This window comes from Thamnophis elegans, chromosome 6 (assembly GCF_009769535.1).
Source record: "Thamnophis elegans isolate rThaEle1 chromosome 6, rThaEle1.pri, whole genome shotgun sequence".
Lineage (NCBI taxonomy): Eukaryota > Metazoa > Chordata > Lepidosauria > Squamata > Colubridae > Thamnophis > Thamnophis elegans.
Genome location: NC_045546.1, coordinates 21,716,055 through 21,734,408, shown reverse-complemented (window position 1 = coordinate 21,734,408; position 18,354 = coordinate 21,716,055). Strand labels below are relative to the sequence as shown.

Here is an 18,354-nt window from a genome sequence, read left to right as displayed (position 1 = left end):
CATTGTGGGTGTGGGAGTTTTTAATATTTAATCTGGCTTTAGATACTAAAGCCTTCATAAATAAAGATTTGTCCATTAACATCCCTGCAACTGTTCACTGTAAAGTAAGACAAATTACATGAAATGACAATTGATTTACTTATCAAAAATTGAGTTTCGGCGTTTGTAGTTGTACATGTCCTCCTAATTTCTTCATTATATAAATCTCTTTTCTACTGGGAGTCATTCTTGCAAAATATTCCAAGAGATCTCTTCCCATCCCCATGCCCCAAAATCTGGATTATAAAGAGACTTATCATCAAGATCTGGTTTTCTAGTTCCATGCTTTTTCTTTTCTTAAAATATAGGTAAAAGTTCCCCCACACATGCATGCTAGTCGTATCAGGCTCTAGGGGGTGGTATTCATCTCCATTTCCAAGCTGAAGAGCCTGCTCTTTCCAAAGACATCTTCATGGTCATGTGGCTAGCATGACTAAATGACAAAGGTGCACGGAATGCTGTTTCCTTCCCACCAAAAGTGGTCCCTATTTTTCTACTTGCATTTTTATGTGCATTCGAACTGCTAGGTTGGCAGAGGCTGGGACACCTAGTGGGAGCTCACTCAGTTAAGTGGCTCTTGGGATTCAAACTCCCAAACTGCCGACCTTCTGATCGACAAGCTCAGCATCTTAGCTGCTGAGCCACTGCATTCCTTCTTAAAATATAGTCTCCTTCATTTAAAAATACCAGAAAATAAGATATCACATTCAAAAGGTCTATAGAAATAACTTGCAGTGCCACAATCCCATCGAAATCAATAGGATCCTGACTTTCAGTGTGGAAAACTCTGTTACATTGCAGACCTCAGTACCAAAGAGGAGTCTTTGGTACTTCAATGCCTGCTATTAGATATTTCTGAAAGTAGAAATGTCAGTAGAAATACTGAGAAGTACATGATTAGTTTAATTGATTTTCTGAGGTAGACTTAAATTGGCTGTTCTGGTGCCACCAAATCACATTATCATGTTTTAAAGATGGATATGTGGTGATAAGATTCAAGATCCTAATACCTCACTATGGTACAATATAGAATTTTGAATACAAGATTAGTAGTTATTGTGTAAATCTATACAGATGTTTTATTTAAACAACTCTCCAGCCATGTTTAGAAATGACCTGCTCAATAAAAAGAACAGCTTGGAAAAAATTGCTCATAATTTCCCATTATCAGGAATTAGAACATAACTGAGAGAGCCAGAAAGCACCATTCCCCTAAACATGAGGTTAGCTTCAGCATTGTTAGTCCTCTATAAACAACTTGAGATGGAGCTTTTCTAAAGTTTTTTTTTAATTACATGGGAAGCTGATAGTGTTTTTATTGCTCTGATTAAGTTATTGGTTTTAATGTATTATATTTATTATACCCTGCATGTTTTATTTCCATGTTTATAATTATGCTTTCTTTACACTGCCAAGAGTTGTGTGATTGTGGTGGTCTAGAAAGCTAATAACTAAATAAATAATGCAGGAATGTAGATTTAAAAATAAAGATTACAAAAGTTATGCAGAGTTAAGGCAGCTGTGTAAGCATGCATATTTTTAAAAAACAGCCTTAAAAAAACACCTATGGATTTTCTTGCTTAGCAATTCCTCTTGCCCATTTCAACTTGAGATCAAAAGGGGAAGTGAGGGAGTTCTGTGATTTTAAAATCACTCCCATTGATAGGAATTACAATATACATCACTGAGTAGCATGAGGAAATCATGGTCATCACAGCAACCATTGTGAGAATAGTATATGATTAAAGAGAAATAATGAGGGCAAAACAGTTGGCTGAGAGACTCTTTTTGCTATGCAAATGAACCAGGCAATACATTACAGGACAACACTCATAATACTGGCCCTGAAAATATCTCAAACACTTCCTGTTCACTGCATACTTTAAAGCAAACTTGAGAAAACCCTAGACTAAATGCAGAGTCCTCTTTTGTCATCTAATCTTGGTTTTCTCTCCAACTTTTGTCCTGACCAGATGGCAACTTCTGCTAAACTGCCCTATGAGAGCCTTCTTGGAACATTTGCAAAAAAAAAAAAAAAAAAGATTTCTCTGGCTCTACGGAGCTTGGTTAAGTAAGGAGCCTGTTTTATGAGCGATGATAGGCTGTGTTCAGGTGATACAATTACCCAGAGTTCAAAGTAGCTGCCAACAATCTCAGGGTCTGAACAGTCATTTTAAGGGCTGTATTATAACATCAGCAACTGCCTCAGTGGCAGTAATGGGGGAGAGGATATGAAAACAAAGGAGAAATGGATGTGTCTCGTTTTTCATTAACATTTGGCAAAAGGAGCTAATGACTATTGGAAGTGAAGATGCTTAACCTGTTCCCTCTCCTTCACAGGTGATTTTGTGTTTCAGTAATCTGAAGGGGGAGCCGGTGGCTCAGTGACTAAGATGCTGAACTTGTCGATCAGAAGGTCGGCAGTTCAGCGTAATGTGCCGCGTAATGGAGTGAGCTCCCGTTATTTGTCCCAGCTTCTGCCAAACTAGGAGTTCGAAAGCATATAAAAATACAAGTAGAAAAATAGGGACCACCTTTGATGGGAAGATAATAGCATTCCGTGAGTCTTGGGCATTTAGTCATGCGTGCCACATGACCACGGAGACATCTTCAGGAGGGCTGGGTCTTCAGCTTTGAAATGGAGATGAGCACTGCCCCCTAGAGCTGGGAACAACTAGCACATATGTGCGAGGGGAACCTTTTACCTTTGTAATCTGAATTATGTTTGAATGGAGAGGATATGTACATATGCAACCTTTGAACCCTTTTCTGGACCACTTTGGGTTCTCAAGGCTAAAATAATTACCTGTGATCTGTTGCAGATGTTTTAATGAAGCTCAGTAGATCTGAATTTGATAAAGGCTGTGTAGAAGAACATGGGACTATTCCATGTACTTAAACTCCATGATGAAGTAAAAGTGGAATGTTCCAAACTGCAACTGATAAGGAAAGAATTGGGGGGGGGGGGCACCACAGTTGCTCTAAATTTCAGTTATTTTCTCTGGCTGAAACAACATTTAACTTCACAGCCAAAAGGTTCAGCTACTCTAGCTGCCACTTTGATTTTAATCAGGCGTAACAAACCAGATCTTTCCTCATTCATGATTCAAAGCCTGAGATCCTTTTAGTCTCCAGACTGAACCTGACTGACAAGAAGCAAAGTCCTGTCTGGGTTGGTTTTTTTTTTCCCTTTTTGCATTTCTCATTATTTCTAATTTGATACAAAGAGAGGTATAACCAGCCTTGGAAGCTCTACTACTTATCTCCTCTTTATTTCGACAGGATACGGGAATATCAGTGCCTATCTAGTCCCTAAAAGAGAAGCCCCTGCCCCTTCTCCCACATAGGTATCCCTGCTGACATACTTTGGTACTCTAGGTGGCTTTCCAGTGATACAAACATCCTCAGTGCAATAGTCTTAGTTCAAGGAGGAAAGGAAACCCAGACTCAAGCCCCGTGATGGCAAACCTATGGATGGTGGCACGCAGAGCCCTCTCTGCAGGGATGCGAGCCGTTGCCCCAGCTTAGCTCCACTGCACATGCGCGCACACCTCCCACTGGACATCTGATTTTTGGGTCTCTGCCGCACATGCATGGGGGGTGTAGTACATGTGGGAGACATGCACATGCATGCATGGTAAAGCGGGGGTTGCACGCACATGCATGGGGGGGCGGAACTTGGGGGGGGGCGCTTTCTCCTCCCATGGTCCATTTTTGGTCCCACGAGGCTGCAGGGAGGCCTACTAGGCCCAAAATGGGGCATGGGGGGTCACACACACATGCACAGAGGTGGGGGAAGTGTGGGGGTCCCGTGCAACTGTGCAGAGGGCGCGGGGTGCATGCGTATTTTCGGCACGCGATGACAAAAAGGTTAGCCATCACTGCTCTAGCCATTAAATTAAAATTTACATCCACATAAGATTTTGATCACAACTGAGTTATATGCTCAAAAGCAGGTTGGTTTAGAGCAGTATGTCTCAATCTTGGCAAGTTTAAGATGTGTGAGCAACATTAGCCTAAATTTACTTTGGTCCTTTACAGTTGAATACATGGAATAAACAGGGCCCAGTATAAAACAAAGGGCTTACAAATAGTCCCATCTCATTACTGTTAAGCCAGGGTCCTAGATCTAATCCAGAGGTAGATTTTCTTTTGTTTACTTTAAAGATCTGGCAACTTCACAAAAGAAAAGTTGACACGCACTTCATCCTGGTATTTAAATGAAAACACCCCTTAAACAGCAGGTACTAATAACAGTTTGAGGTAATTAAGCAAACCACAAAACCCATGAATTTTCCCTAGAGGCAACTATTTTTAAAAGTATTTTTTAAATAGACGATAGTGAGAATATGAAGTGCCATCTCTATATTCGTTTCCTAAATTTGTATTGGAAAACTTTACTTCCTGCCGCAGTAAGTTATTAACTATGAACAAAAATGAAAGCCTGTCTCTCTGTGCCACCTAAGGTTGCATTCCTGTCTATGTATATAACCTGCATTGAAAATAGAAAAACACCCTTTTTAGTAGAGATCGATAGGATTTGACATTCAGAAGGAAGTTATTGCATGCGTATACATGTATCTGGGTCCATAAATATCTGCGTCCATCCATAATGAGCATATGTGTGCAGAGAGCCAATTGGTTTTGTGCCATCATTTTTGGCTCCTAATGATGACATAGATATTCTCCCTTGATTGCTAGAAAGAGGTAATAAAGATAAAACAATTGTTAAAAAGAACTGGAGGGAGAATGCCATGCATTTTGAAATGAGCATATACTCATTTCAATGAACAATCTGTGTATTTAGTAGAGAATATCAATTATTTCATGGCATAGCAGTCTTTAAAAACAAATGTTTTACAAAGGAAATTTTTCCTGCCTATCCCAACATTTCCCTTTTCTTTTTGGCTTAATAGTGAATATCTCTATCTTTTTCTGAGTTAAGGTCCCCAGGCTGCTGCTGGCCCATTTCTTTCCTCCAGCTTCTGAAATTCAAAACACATTTACTTGAAAGCAGCTCCTGCTAAAAAGAATAAGAAAGAAGCAATTAGCCACATAAGAAATCAGCAGTGATCCTGCTCATTTGGATAAGGTTTGCCTAAGAGAAGTCTTCTGTACTTTATAAGTGACCCCAGTTTTTAAAAGTTATCTACAAATACCCAGCTAGCATTGCTCTGCAAAATTGTGGTTCTTGTTTTTGTGCTGGAAAAGTGATGGAGAAGAATCAGCAGGAATGTTTTAGAGATCTGAGCGGATGGAGGCCCGCAGTTTCTATAATAGTATGTGTGTCTGCTTGCCTGTTCATTTGTCCGTCCGTCCATCCATCCTTCTGCATCTATCCACCTTAAGACTTTTGCCCCATTTTTATCATCAGCCAATTAGTGAACCCTGGAGGATATTCTGGGTCAAGCTACAGCAAGTGCCTTGAATCCTCATTAACACTAATTAGCACTTGGTAGGTTAATTGGTGGTGAATCTCATCTTTTTTTAATTACTCCAACAAATAGGCAGTGGGACCCTGTGGTCAGGATTGAATTATTCTGTTTGTTTTGATGCTCTTCCTCTGAATGTGTCAAGACAGCTGTTGCTTGCCCAGGCATAGGGATCCTTGGTTTTGGGGGAAGGAAAGGAATGGGCCTATAAAACAAAACAAAAAATATTTTACAGCTGTTAATTGGGAACTTGGGTGATGCTCTGGAATTATTATTCCCACACCACTCTCTTTTCTTGATGAGATTGAAAGGATTCATCATCCGGGCATAGAAAATCATTATTAAAAGTGAAATTTCTTTTTGCCTCTTTGGGACTCCATTATATTTCATAAGCTATAGAAACAAAGATAAGCATTTCCTTGAGCCAGATTTATTTCTTAGTGGATTATCAGAACATGTCCATGTAGTTTTATGGCCAGTAATACCGAAGTGGTGCTATGGCATTCTTCAAAGATTTTTTTTTTTTACATTTTTTTTAAAAAAATGATAAGGGTTAAATGCTGCCCAATATCCACATAGAAAATTGCAATTTTCAGAAATATTTTGTAGACAAGGAAGATGTTTTCCAGATTGTTTTAAAGCTCTTTGACCCTCCTGATTTTTTTTTATTTTTTTTAGAAATCCTGTAATTCTGTTCTCTTCTTTATGTAAAAACTAGTTTGGAGTTGAGGTTTGTCATGTGGAAAAAAATAGCAACATGTACTAGAAGTTAAGAGTGGCTCAGTGATTAAAACGCTGAGCTTGTCGATCAGAAGGTCGGCAGTTCAGTGGTTCGAATCCCTAGTGCTGCGTAATGGAGTGAGCTCCCGTTACTTGTCCCAGCTTCTGCCAACCTGACAGTTTGAAAGTACATTAAAAAATGCAAGTAGAAAAATAGGGACCACTTTGGTGGGAAGGTAACAGCGCTCTGTGCGCCTTCTCCATTTAATCATGCCGGCCACATGACCACGGAGACATCTTCGGACAGCGCTGGCTCTTTGGCTTAGAAACGGAGATGAGCACCACCCCTTAGAGCCGGAAATGACTAGCAAGCATGTAAAAGCAGGGAACTTTTACCTTTACCTTACTAGAAGTTATCTTGAGGACCTTTGATGGATCAAGTGACTTTTGTGTCATTTTTTTGAGATTTGACTGGATATTGTGTATCTGTTCAGTAAGGCTTTATGAATCATTGTCCACAAGCTGTCCATTATTCACCATTTTCCATGATGCCCAAGGGGAAGACACTTGTATAACTTGCACAGGAATATACTGTTGTATAATTTGGTGACTGATTTAGTGGCAAGAAGGGGACTTTAAATGCTGTTTTTTATACTGTGCTCCTGCAAGTCATATTTATTCTTCCATGCTTTATGCAGGTTTCTGGCCTTATGATCTTTCTTATTTGTGAGAAAACTGCAGATACAGTTTACATAGTATACTGTGGACTTATTAATGAATTTGTTGGTTTTTCTACTGGAAAAAAAGTGCTATGGATTTAGTCCGGATCATTTTCCTGACATGAATTGTTTAGAGTACTTCTCTATTGTGTTTATTGTTAGTTTAATGGAGAAAGAAAATTATATATTTGAATTAAGGACACAGAAGAGCAGAGTTATCCTGTATTTAACCAAATTTGGATTAATCCAGCATCCTCTTTCCCATGGGACTTATGAAATGGATACAAATACTAGTTTTGTCACTCTCAGTGAACGTGTCAATGTCCTTTTAAAACCATCCAGAATGGGATCTACCATTACATCTTCTATAACTGTCCCAAAACAATTACATTGACAGTCAATAAGTTTTTTCTGTCTACATTGACTCTCCCACTATCAAACTTCACAGGTTTTAATTCAGTGAGATACTGAAGGAACCTTTCCCTACATGACCCATAATATGTATTAAAGAAAACCTTTTTCTCATGGGAACCCTAATCTTTTTGGACCTATTTTTCCCCCTATGGGCGTATTTTCAGACAGACCTCTGGAGTATATCTTCCTTGTTTCATTTTCCAAAGTGTCTCTGAATTCAGCAGAATCCTTGCAAGTTTTCTTTCCAGTTCAGAATTGCTGCTTTTGTTAAGAAGCATAAAAATATAGCTTTTCTTTGATCAGTGTGGTTTCAACTTGCATGTACAGTGTAAGCGCCAGACCTATAAGCATATCTTGCTATTCCTATCCAATGAGTTTGCATTTGTGTTTGATCTGACTGAATGTGCCCGTACATGAAGTGAAAAACAAACAAAGAAATCAATCAGCACAGGGGTGGGCTGCTACGGGAGAACCCGTAGCTAACATTATGGCCAGTTCAGAGAACTCCAAATCCCACCCCTGGCTGGCCACACCCCACCTACCCCACCCCTCCCAGGACTCTCCACATGGCCTGTTTTGGATGTGAGGTAAGTGCAGGACTCACATAGAGGCTGGGGAGGGGGGGAAACAGGCTTCCTGAAGTTCCGTTTCCGGCCTCGGGAAGGCGTCTGGAGCCCGGGGGAGGCAGTTTTCCCCCTCCCAGAGGCTCAAGGAAGGCTCCGGAGCCTGGAGAAAGTGAAAACAGGGGCCCCACCGTGGTGCAGGAGGCCAACTAGGCCACGCCCACCATGGCCACACCCACCCAGAAACCAGGCAGAGAACCCATTGGTGAAAGTTTTGAAGCCCACTCCTGAATCATCATCATCATCATCATCATCATCATCATCATCACTATATCCAAGATGAGTAGATCTGATCAGGACCAAATACAAGTATAACAGATATATTAACATGTCTTATATTACTTTGTGTTGCCCTTTCCCTTTGCTGTAGCCTTGGCACCATAGCAGATGGCCAAAAGCATGCAACGCACTCTTCTGGAGCCTTACTGTTAATCTGAAACACTAAATCTGTATGCCCACATACTGAGAGGACATTGGAATTCATTAAGTTCTTGTTTATTCTAAAAATGTATTTTTAGAATAATGGAGAATGGAGACAGGAAGTTCTGCTCTGTCACAATGGATTCCACTTTTTTTTTGAAGGGAGTACTTCATAATCTACCGCTGGAGGCTGACTTGACTTGATCTTTTGTCTTGCAGCATGAATGAACGTGACCATTTGTTAAAAAGGCTGGGCAGAAAGACCCCTCCATGCCTCTTCCGTGCTCATTCTGTCCAGCAAGGAGTGCCCCGTAAGTATTATACCGCGTGTAGAAGGTCTCAGTTCTGAAAATACCACAGGAGTAAAAGTCTGGCTTGAGCTTGCATGTAAAACCTCTGTATAAATAAAGTACACACAAGCAATACATTGCACTTTATGTACAATGCTTTGTGTAACTTTGCAAAACAAAGATTAGATTCCAAGCGGACCTTGACCAAAAAAATAACATACAATTGGAACTGGAATCAGTGTCTGTGTTTTCCGAAGTTTTACATAGACTTCAGTGACTGCAAAATATTTTTACTTTCCATGGCCCACTCTCTCCAGAATCTCTTTATTAGGAGAAACATATCAGAATGAAACTATTTCTTTAAACTATGATTGCATTTGTAAGCTATTGCTAGTGAAGAATAACACATCTGAAGGGGTTTTAAATGAAGCCTTTGTATTTCAGAATTACCCTCCCCCCTTTTTTTTTTTTTACAATTTTCAGATATGGGTAGTAATTTTTTTTCAAACTGGCATTCTCATTGCATTATAGTTCCGGTACTAACTATAATTTCCTTAGCATTTTTAGATTTTTAGATTTTATTTATTATTTATAGGCCGCCCTTTTCCCTGAGGGGACTCAGGGCGGCTTACAATTCATGGGAGGGGAAGTGCAAGACAAAACATGAGACAATATGTGAGTGAAAAAAAATAAAACGATAAAACACAACTTTCATTCAGCATTCGGGTGGGGCAGATTAGAATCTTTATCCCCAGGCCTGACGGGATAGCCAGATCTTAAGGGCTGTGCGGAAGGTTTGGACGGTGGTGAGGGTGCGAATCTCCACGGGGAGATCGTTCCAAAGGGTCGGAGCTGCTACTGAGAAGGCTCTCCTCCGCGTAGTCGCCAGTCGGCACTGACTGGCGGATGGGACTCGGAGGAGGCCTAATCTGTGCGATCTAATTGGTCGAAGGGAGGTAATTGGCAGGAGGCGGTCTCTCAAGTACTCAGATCCACTACCATGGAGGGCTTTATGGATGGTAAGTAGCACCTTGAAGCGCACCCGGAGATCAACAGGTAGCCAGCGCAGCTCGCGGAGGATTGGTGTTATGTGGGCGAACCGCGGTGCGCCCACAATCACTCGCGCGGCCGCATTCTGGACTAGCTGAAGTCGCCAGATGCTCTTCAAGGGCAGCCCCATGTAGAGCACGTTGCAGTATTCCAGCCTAGAGGTCACAAGGGCTCGAGTGACTGTTGTGAGGGCCTCCCGGTTCAGGTAGGGTCGCAACTGGCGCACCAGGTGAACCTGTGCAAATGCCCCCCTGGTCACAGCCGACAGGTGATGGTCAAAAGTCAGCTGGGGTCCAGGAGGACTCCCAAGTTGCGAACCCTGTCTGAGGGGTGTAAAATTTGACCCCCCAGCCTGAGCGATGGAACGCTGGCCAAATTATTGGGAGGGAAACACAACAGCCACTCGGTCTTGTCCGGGTTGAGTACCAGTTTGTTAGCCCTCATCCAGTTCTTAATGGCCTCAAGAACCCGGTTCATCACGTCCACCGCTTCATTGAGTTGGCACGGGGCGGACAGATACAACTGAGTGTCGTCCGCGTATTGATGGTATTTTATCCCGTGCCTCCGAATGATCTCGCCCAGCGGTTTCATGTAGATGTTAAATAGTAGGGGGGATAAGACCGAACCCTGCGGCACCCCATATGTTAGGGGCCTAGGGGACGATCTCTGCCCCCCAACCAACACTGACTGCGACCTGTCCGAGAGGTAGGAGGAGAACCACTGCAAGACAGTGCCCCCCACCTCCCGCAGTCGTCGCAGAAGGATACCATGGTCGATGGTATCGAAAGCCGCCAAGAGGTCAAGGAGAACCAGGATGGACGCATGGCCTCCATCCCTGGCTCTCCAGAGATCATCGGTCAATGCGACCAAAGCGGTTTCTGTGCTGTAACCGGGTCTGAAGCCGGACTGGAAGGGGTCAAGGTAACTAGCTTCCTCCAAGGACCGTTGGAGCTGGAAGGCCACCACCTTCTCAACAACCTTCCCGACAAAGGGGGTTGGAGACTGGACGGTAATTGTTGAAAACGGCTGGATCCAAGGATGGTTTCAGGAGGGGTCTCACCGCTTTAAGTGCGGCGGGGAAGTGCCCCTCCCGAAGGGAGGTGGTAACAACCGCCTGGATCCAGCCTCAGCATTAATTAATATACATCTTTAAATTTTTTCCAAATATATACAACTGTCCCCATTATATTACTTAGATTGGCTGGGGATCCATGGCTATTGGAAAAACTCAGAAAACAACTGCAGAGTTATTTCTCTTTGAGATTTAAGTTCCTATTTGCCCTTAGGGGAGAGTTAGTGTTAAATGCATGGGTTTTGGAAAGTTTTTTAAATAAAGTGTTGCAGAGCTCATTGTATGAATTCTGGTGCATTTAATTGCCATTCTTCCATCATTTATTGCCTTGTTCTCCTTCAGGAATCGCAAGACCCTATATCATAATCTTTTCCCATGTTGTTCTTATAAAGGTTACATATATTGAGAAAAAATAACTGGCTAATGATGGACTGAAAGAGGGCAAGTGTCTCACTAACAATTAGCCTCTTGTACCATGGTGGGGGTGGTGTTCGCCCTCCCCAGGCTCTGGAGGCTTTCTGCGAGCTTCCGGGAGGGCGAAAACAATCTCCCCCAGCCTACGGAGGCCCTCCGGAGGCCGGAAATGGGCCCGTTTCCAGCCTTCCAGGAGGTCTGTTTTTTGCCCTCTCCGAACCTCCAGCAGGGCCCTGTACTTACCTGGCATCCCAAACGGCCATGTGAAAACTCCTGAGGGTGGGAGGGGCAGCGTGGACAGGGGCAGCCAGGGGTGGGATTTGCGGGTTTGCTGAATTGGGCAGATCCTTAGCTAGAGGATCACCTGAACCCATGCAAGCCCATCCCTGGATTTAAATCCAGTGGGAGAATTCAAATTCTCCCACTGGATTTGTATTGAGTCTTAATCTGCTGTGGTTTGGCCCTCGATCTCCCCCAATGGTGGTATGTGATATAAAATATTTGCCCTGCTACAGAAGCATTCAGTAAACCATTCCTGGATTATAATTGCTGGAGCTGGACCTGATCCTAGCATTTGGAAAAACAAGGGAGCTCCTTCAAATGACAATTACTGGGCAGTGTTGACACCTGGGGATCACAGCTCCATTGCTGTGCTCAATTTGCCCTGGCCTTTAAAAACTACCCTGCTGCCTTTAACTACAAAGGAGGAATTAGAATCAGGATTAGAAGGAGGAGGAGGAGGAGGAGGAGGAGGAGGAGGAGGAGGAGGAGGAGGAGGAGGAGGAGGAGGAAAGGTCTCTACACATGTTACACAACTTGCCCTATAAGGCTTTTTGTATTCTTGCATTTCTGCCCATCCCACATATGGAATTCCAATTCAGAAGTTACTTACAGATGCTGTTTACACACATGTAAATAAATCGCTGATGGTTTGTACTCTCATCTTTTAGTTCTGCACTGGTTCCAGAGTAGATTCACTTGGCTATGAACATTTCCTCTTTATCATGAAAGTTCATGCTTGGGTGAAGCTTCAGAGGCTGCCAGAACAAGAATTCATCTGTTAGGGGTAGGGAGAAAGACTATCCCAGCACATGGAAGAGCAGCAGAGAAAGACCTTGTGCTGATATATATTCTCTACAAAGTTGCCAAAGTCGTCCCATAACATTTACCAGGTTGCTGAGCCAAAGAAAGGAGAAAGAAAAGGGCATCCATTCAATTCTGTTAGCTCATCCCTCATAAGTACTAATCATGAAGAATTGTTAAAGGAGCCAGTCCAGGTTCAGAATAATTGCAATCATAAGTCTGTTTTTCTCATGACCATAAACTTTCATTGTAGTTTTAAAGCCCTTTGTTAAAAAAAAATGTTTGATACTGATCCAGTATCCTCGGTTAACTTCGGTTATCCCTTGTCAAACAATGTTATAGTGCAAAGCACTAAGAAAGGGGTGGAAATAAACAGATTCCTTTTAATACACAATAGCTTAAATTAAAACAAATTTGTATTATATTGGAGATGGGCTATCTAGTTTCTATAGGCAACTTTATGTTCACAAAGAGATATTTTGCCACCTACTCAGTTCTATGTTCTGCAGAGAATCTCCTGCCAGGAATCTTGTAATTAAAAAAAAATTAAGTAGGAAGCTAATATTCAACGGAACACCAGTTTTCACTATTGTTTTGATTCCTAACAATCTTTTGGGGTCTGTGAAGACCTACTGGCATTCTTGGAAAATAAAAAGAAAGTGGGAAGGAGAGGAATGGCCGGAGGGCTTTGGTTTAAAAAAAAAAAGTAAGATTAAAAACCTATTCAGAAAACAGACAAAAATAAGATAGAATGATAGAGGGCTTAGAGTAGCCTGAGTAGTTTGTCTTCTGGTAAATTACAATACAATACAATAGTAGAGTTGGAAGAGACCTTGGAGGTCTTCTAGTCCAACCCCTGGCCTAGGCAGGAAACCCTATACCATTTCAGACAAATGGCTATCCAACATCTTCTTAAAGACTTCCAGTGTTGGAGTATTCACAACTTCTGGAGGCAAGCTGTTCCACTGATTAATTGTTCTAACTGTGAGGAAATTTCTCCTCAGTTCTAATTTCTTCTCTCCTTGATTAGTTTCCACCCATTGCTTCTTGTTTTACCCTCAGGTGCCTTGGATAATAGTTTGACTCTCTCTTCTTTGTGGAAATCCTGAGATATTGGAACACTGCTATCATGTCTCCCCTGGTCCTTCTTTTCATTAAACTAAACATACCCAGTTCCTGCAAATTGATATTTTGTCCTTGGCCATACCTGCCAGTGCAGCCAGTTTGTGACTAAGCATGCCCTCCTTCCATGGCTGCCAATTTGAAGGACATCCCTGGAAAGCTGAGAAGGCCAGAGGTGGCCATCAGGTGGAAAAGATTGGTTGTGTGATAAAGGCTCTGCAAACACTCTGTAGGGTAACGGATTTTTTTTTCCAAAGGAAGATAATTTCAGGGAGACTTGTAAACTGAAGACAGAAAAGAGGGATGCTGTATCCTGGAGGTTGCCTAATAATAATAGTAACAATCAATTCATGTAATACTGGATTCCCAGAAACTCTGGATAATGAATAAGACAACATGGGAAAAAAATAATTTAGAAATACATCAGTAAAAACAGGGAACAAAAGATGACAAAAGCTGGACAACATCAAGAAACAGACCCACATTCCGTCGAAGGGGATTTCATTTACCTTTGACAAAGTGAAGAAATAGGTTGGTGATGGCAAATCTGTGGCACATGTGCCACACGCCAGCCTTCACCCAGCCCACCTGCACTGTACACGTGCATGCGCCTCCCGCCAGCCAGCTGGTCTTTGGGTCTCTGCCGTGCGTTGCACGGGGGTGCGGGGCACATGCGTGGGGGGTGCTTGCATTGCACTTTGGGGGTGTGCACGGCCCGCACCCCATTTTGAGCCTGGAAAGCCTCCTGCACCAACCTGGAACCCCAAAATGGCTGAAGGGGTGGGACACGCACATTGCATTTTGGGGTTTTGTGCACAAGCACTCAGCACCAAACAGGTTAGCCATTACTGAGCTAGGTCTTTGAGGCCCTTTGAAACACTAGCAGAATGGAAACTCTCCCGGTCTCAGGGAAACTTCCTTCCAGAGAAGACATAATTGCAGGGTTCTAGAAAGGTTACTTCAGCAAATGTCCCCAGAGAGTATCAACTTCAGCAGATTGAATTGGCTGGCAGATGAGAGGTGGTCCTTTGAATAACCATGTAGAACTTTATAAATAACAACCAGCACCTTGAATCACAATTTGATGCAAACTGGCAACCAGTGCAGCCCATAAAGCATACATTAATTGGGCATACAAAGGCATGCCTACTATTGTCCATGCTGCTGCAATCTGGAGTACAAAAAACTTTCAGGTAGTCCACAACTGAAGATCTATGGACCATCCCTTATCTGAGACATTCCTTATTTTTTTCCGTGATTGCAACATTTGAAACAAGAGGTGGTATTCTACCATTTCAAACTGGTTCGCCCGAACTGGTAGCGGAAATCGCGAGTGGCCCCACCTACCCGCACCAGCACTACAACGTCCCATTTAGGGCAGGTTTTTTTTGCCAAAAGCACAGGTATGGAACCTGTAGGGAAGGTAAGTGAATACCACCCCTGATTTGAATCATTCATGGTATACAATGGTCTCCTGGTGCTATTCTATCTAAATACTTAACTTTTCCCCAGGCTGCAATTAAAACAATGACCATAGTTGTTATACTCTCCTAAATAAGTAACTGAATGAATGAATGTGTACAGTAAATGTGCATGTGTGTGTAAGTATTTGTGGGGGTTTTTTTTGGTGTGTCCTTGACTTGAAACTACCATTGGAACCAGAACTTCCATCTCTAGGTGATGCAATTGAGTTGTGCCCAATTTTACAACCTCTGTTGCTGCAATTATTAAGCAAATCACCACAGTTGTTAAGGGAATCACAGCTGCTAGGTGAATCTGACTTTTCCCATTAACTCTGTTTCTTGGAAGCCGCCTAGGAAAGTCACAAGTAGTAATCCGGGACACTGCAGCTGTCATAAATACACACTAGTTGCCAAGTACCAGAGTTTTGATCATGTCGCTGTGGGGATGCTGCGATGGTCATAAGTTGCTTTTTTAGCACCATTGTAATTTCAAATGGTCACTAAACAAATGGTTGTAAGTTGAGGACTGTGTGTGTGCTTTCAGCTGCGATTGGTTTCAAAGGATATTTGTCCCCTGTTCAGTTGAAGTACTGTCCATGCATCTTTGCAGCAAAACCTTTATTGCATCCATTGTTGGTATGGTCTCCACTTCAAGTCATTGCAATCAATTGACTTTCCTCTAACTTCTTGCCTCACCTTTGGAACTTGTCAACTTAAGACAGAAGAGCCTACTTTAATATCACTAAATTACAGTTGACAGGTTTGTTTCATGTATGAGATGAAGACAAGATTAATACAATATCACTGGGTGATGGTAGAACAAAAATGTTACCAGGACAAGCTTTTGCTCTGTATTATTAGAAGTGGGGAAAGGCCTAAAAACTGGTTACACAGTAAGAGGGGAACAGAAGAAGAAAGGAAAAGAAATTACAACAAAATAAAACAAAATAAAAAATTTACCGATCAGGACGTGTGTGAAAAAGAGTATTTGCCCATCAACATCATTTTCACTCCGTGATTGCTCCATTGTTCATTCTTCTGCTCGTACCAGCCAGTGTCCATATGCTAAAAACAAGGAGCAAAAATTATGCTCTCCTCCTTTGGGACCTATCTTGGATTAACAAAAGATCCTTTTGTCCCTACTTAATGCAAAAGGCATATAAATCAATTGCTGACACAAATGCATATACCACATCTCTCTATGTTGTGTAGAATTGTATGGAGAAAAAAATATATTAGTTCCTGTAAGAGAAAGCTAAAGGTTTTCCCGGCTGGGATGTTTAGGGGACAAACTTCACTGAGTCTGAGTGATTTAAAAAAAATAGTTACAGTAGCGCAGATTAAGATAAACTGCAGAAGAAGCAGAAAAAAAGATTTTCAAATGATGGTGCTGAATCCTCATAGGGAAGTACCTAAAGAGTTAATTTTTAAATGAAAAGATGGTAGCAGGCCCAGCTCTCTCCAAAGTAGTGTTTCTTAACCTTGGCAACTTTAAGACGTGTGGACTTCAACTCCCAGAATTCCCCAGCCAGCCAGAACGCCACACACCTTAAAAGTTCCCAAGGTTGAGAAACACTTCTCTAAACCTTCCTCACACAGTACTTAAAAACTACCGTATGCTTTGGTATGTGACTCATGTTCACTCTGAAAACAATGGATGTGGGACCATGTTCGTTATGAGTGCTCCCTGAACAACAGTTATGTTTGAGGTACCACGGTTCCACGCTCTGGATTTGATTCAGTTCTCTCAATATTTCTCCCTTGGGTCACAAACAGGGATGGATGGGGTAAGAACATAAGATGTTGAGTTTGGGAGAAGACAAGTTTAATCTGCCAGTGTTCCTGATTTTGGTTCTACTTAATGAAGGGACAGGAGGGAGATCTAGGGCTGGGATAATGGCCCAGGGGTGGGCTTCAAAAATTTTAGCAAGGGGTTCTCTGCCCAGTTGCTGGGTGGGTGTGGCCATGATGGAAGTAGCCTAGTCTGCCTCCTGCACCATAGCAGGGAGGGTGTTTTTGGCCTCCCCGGGCTCTGGAGGCTTTCCTCGAGCTTCCAGGAGGGTGAAAATGGCCTCCCCAGGCTCCATAGGCCCTCTGGAACCTCTTCCCGAACTTCCAGTAAGCACATTTTTCATCCTCCCTGAGCCTCCGTGCACATCCTGCACGTACCTACATCCAAAATGGGCCACGTGGGGACTCCTGGGAGGGGTGGGGTGGGGTGGGCAGGGCCAGCCAGAAGCGGGATTTCTGGGTTCTCCGAGCTGCACAGAATCTTAGCTAGAGGTTCTCCTGAACCCTTGCAAACCCCCAGCCGCCCACCCCTGTAATGGTCCCTTGGTGTTCTGCATTATCCACATTACCCTGAAAGAACATCAGAAAAAAAGACTGTAGCTGTGCGGGCTGAACTGGTTTTACCTGCTTCTGATCTTCTCTCATATTGCATCCATTGTACCCTCCTCCTCTTCTCATCGTTGTTAAAGAAACAAACCGTAACCTCTCTCTGACTCCAAATCTCTTTTTCGGCTCTTTCCTCTTCTCCCTCCAGATGGTTACGCTTTCTCTCAAGAGGAGCACGGGGTCGTTTCTCAGTCTCAAGTTGTTCGATCCTACGACACTACAAAGCAGAGAGCTGGAGTCGAATAACACGGACTTCTTCCCCGCGATTGGTGGCTGGAGGAAAGAGATGTGGATCAATGTGTCTACTGTGAATACACCCTTGAGTAAGGCTGGCAGCAGCAACGTAAACACCGGAAAACTTTTTACTGTGGCCTTAGCCAACAAGTTTGTTCTCTATGCTGCTTCCAGATCTTGAGCACACTTTGGGGGGTGGGGAGCAGTCCTTGCCGGAAGCCAGCTGTTCTTTTGGTTTACATGGTTTGTGAAACACTTGGCTCTGCTGCCCAAGGTGTGATGCTGAAAACATTTTGTTTCTATTGCCATTTTTCAGAAGGCAGGGCAAAAGGCATTTTGTGCTTTTGCAGAGAAAACTTTAAAAAGGTGATAAGGCCCGTTGCTGATCTACCTTTGCTGAATTCTGGCTTCCCATTTTGTCATGCCCAGACTTAGCTGCATGTATGAAGCCTTTATAATACTCACTGTCTATTTGACTGGAATGTTTACAAAGACAGGCAAAGAACTACAGAGAAGCCAATATAACCGGGGGGGGGGGGGGGGGCAAGGGAGAGGAAAGAAATAAGGCCCCAGAACAATCATCAACAGCTTGCCTTGGAATGGATCAGCACTATACAAAATACTTTACAGAATTCTTAGCTTTTTTACGCAAACCACACACAGACATCCACAATAATGTACTCTGCTGCAATACTATCTATCACCCGAGTCATTTGAATGGCAGGCCTGCATCTCACAATTACAGCTTTTTATTAAGTCCTGAAATAGGTCTGGTCTGGTTGGAAATGGAGGGGAAAATATATATATTTGTTCTGATGAAGAGACAAAGAAAAGTATCTAGCGTTAAAGTTCAGTTAATCAA

At 42.7% G+C, this 18,354-nt stretch overlaps 1 protein-coding gene across 1 annotated transcript in view; it reads left to right on the top strand.

Annotated features, from left to right (window-relative positions):
- ATP8A2 (ATPase phospholipid transporting 8A2) overlaps positions 1-18,044 on the top strand; it is a 361,217-nt gene extending 343,173 nt beyond the window's left edge. The window contains exons 35-36 of the mRNA XM_032219218.1: positions 8,587-8,678; positions 17,407-18,044. Of these exons, the coding sequence (XP_032075109.1) occupies positions 8,587-8,678; positions 17,407-17,504 (190 nt within the window). The 3' untranslated portion in view covers positions 17,505-18,044. The remainder of the gene's footprint in view (positions 1-8,586; positions 8,679-17,406) is intronic.
- The last annotated feature ends 310 nt before the right edge of the window (positions 18,045-18,354 follow it).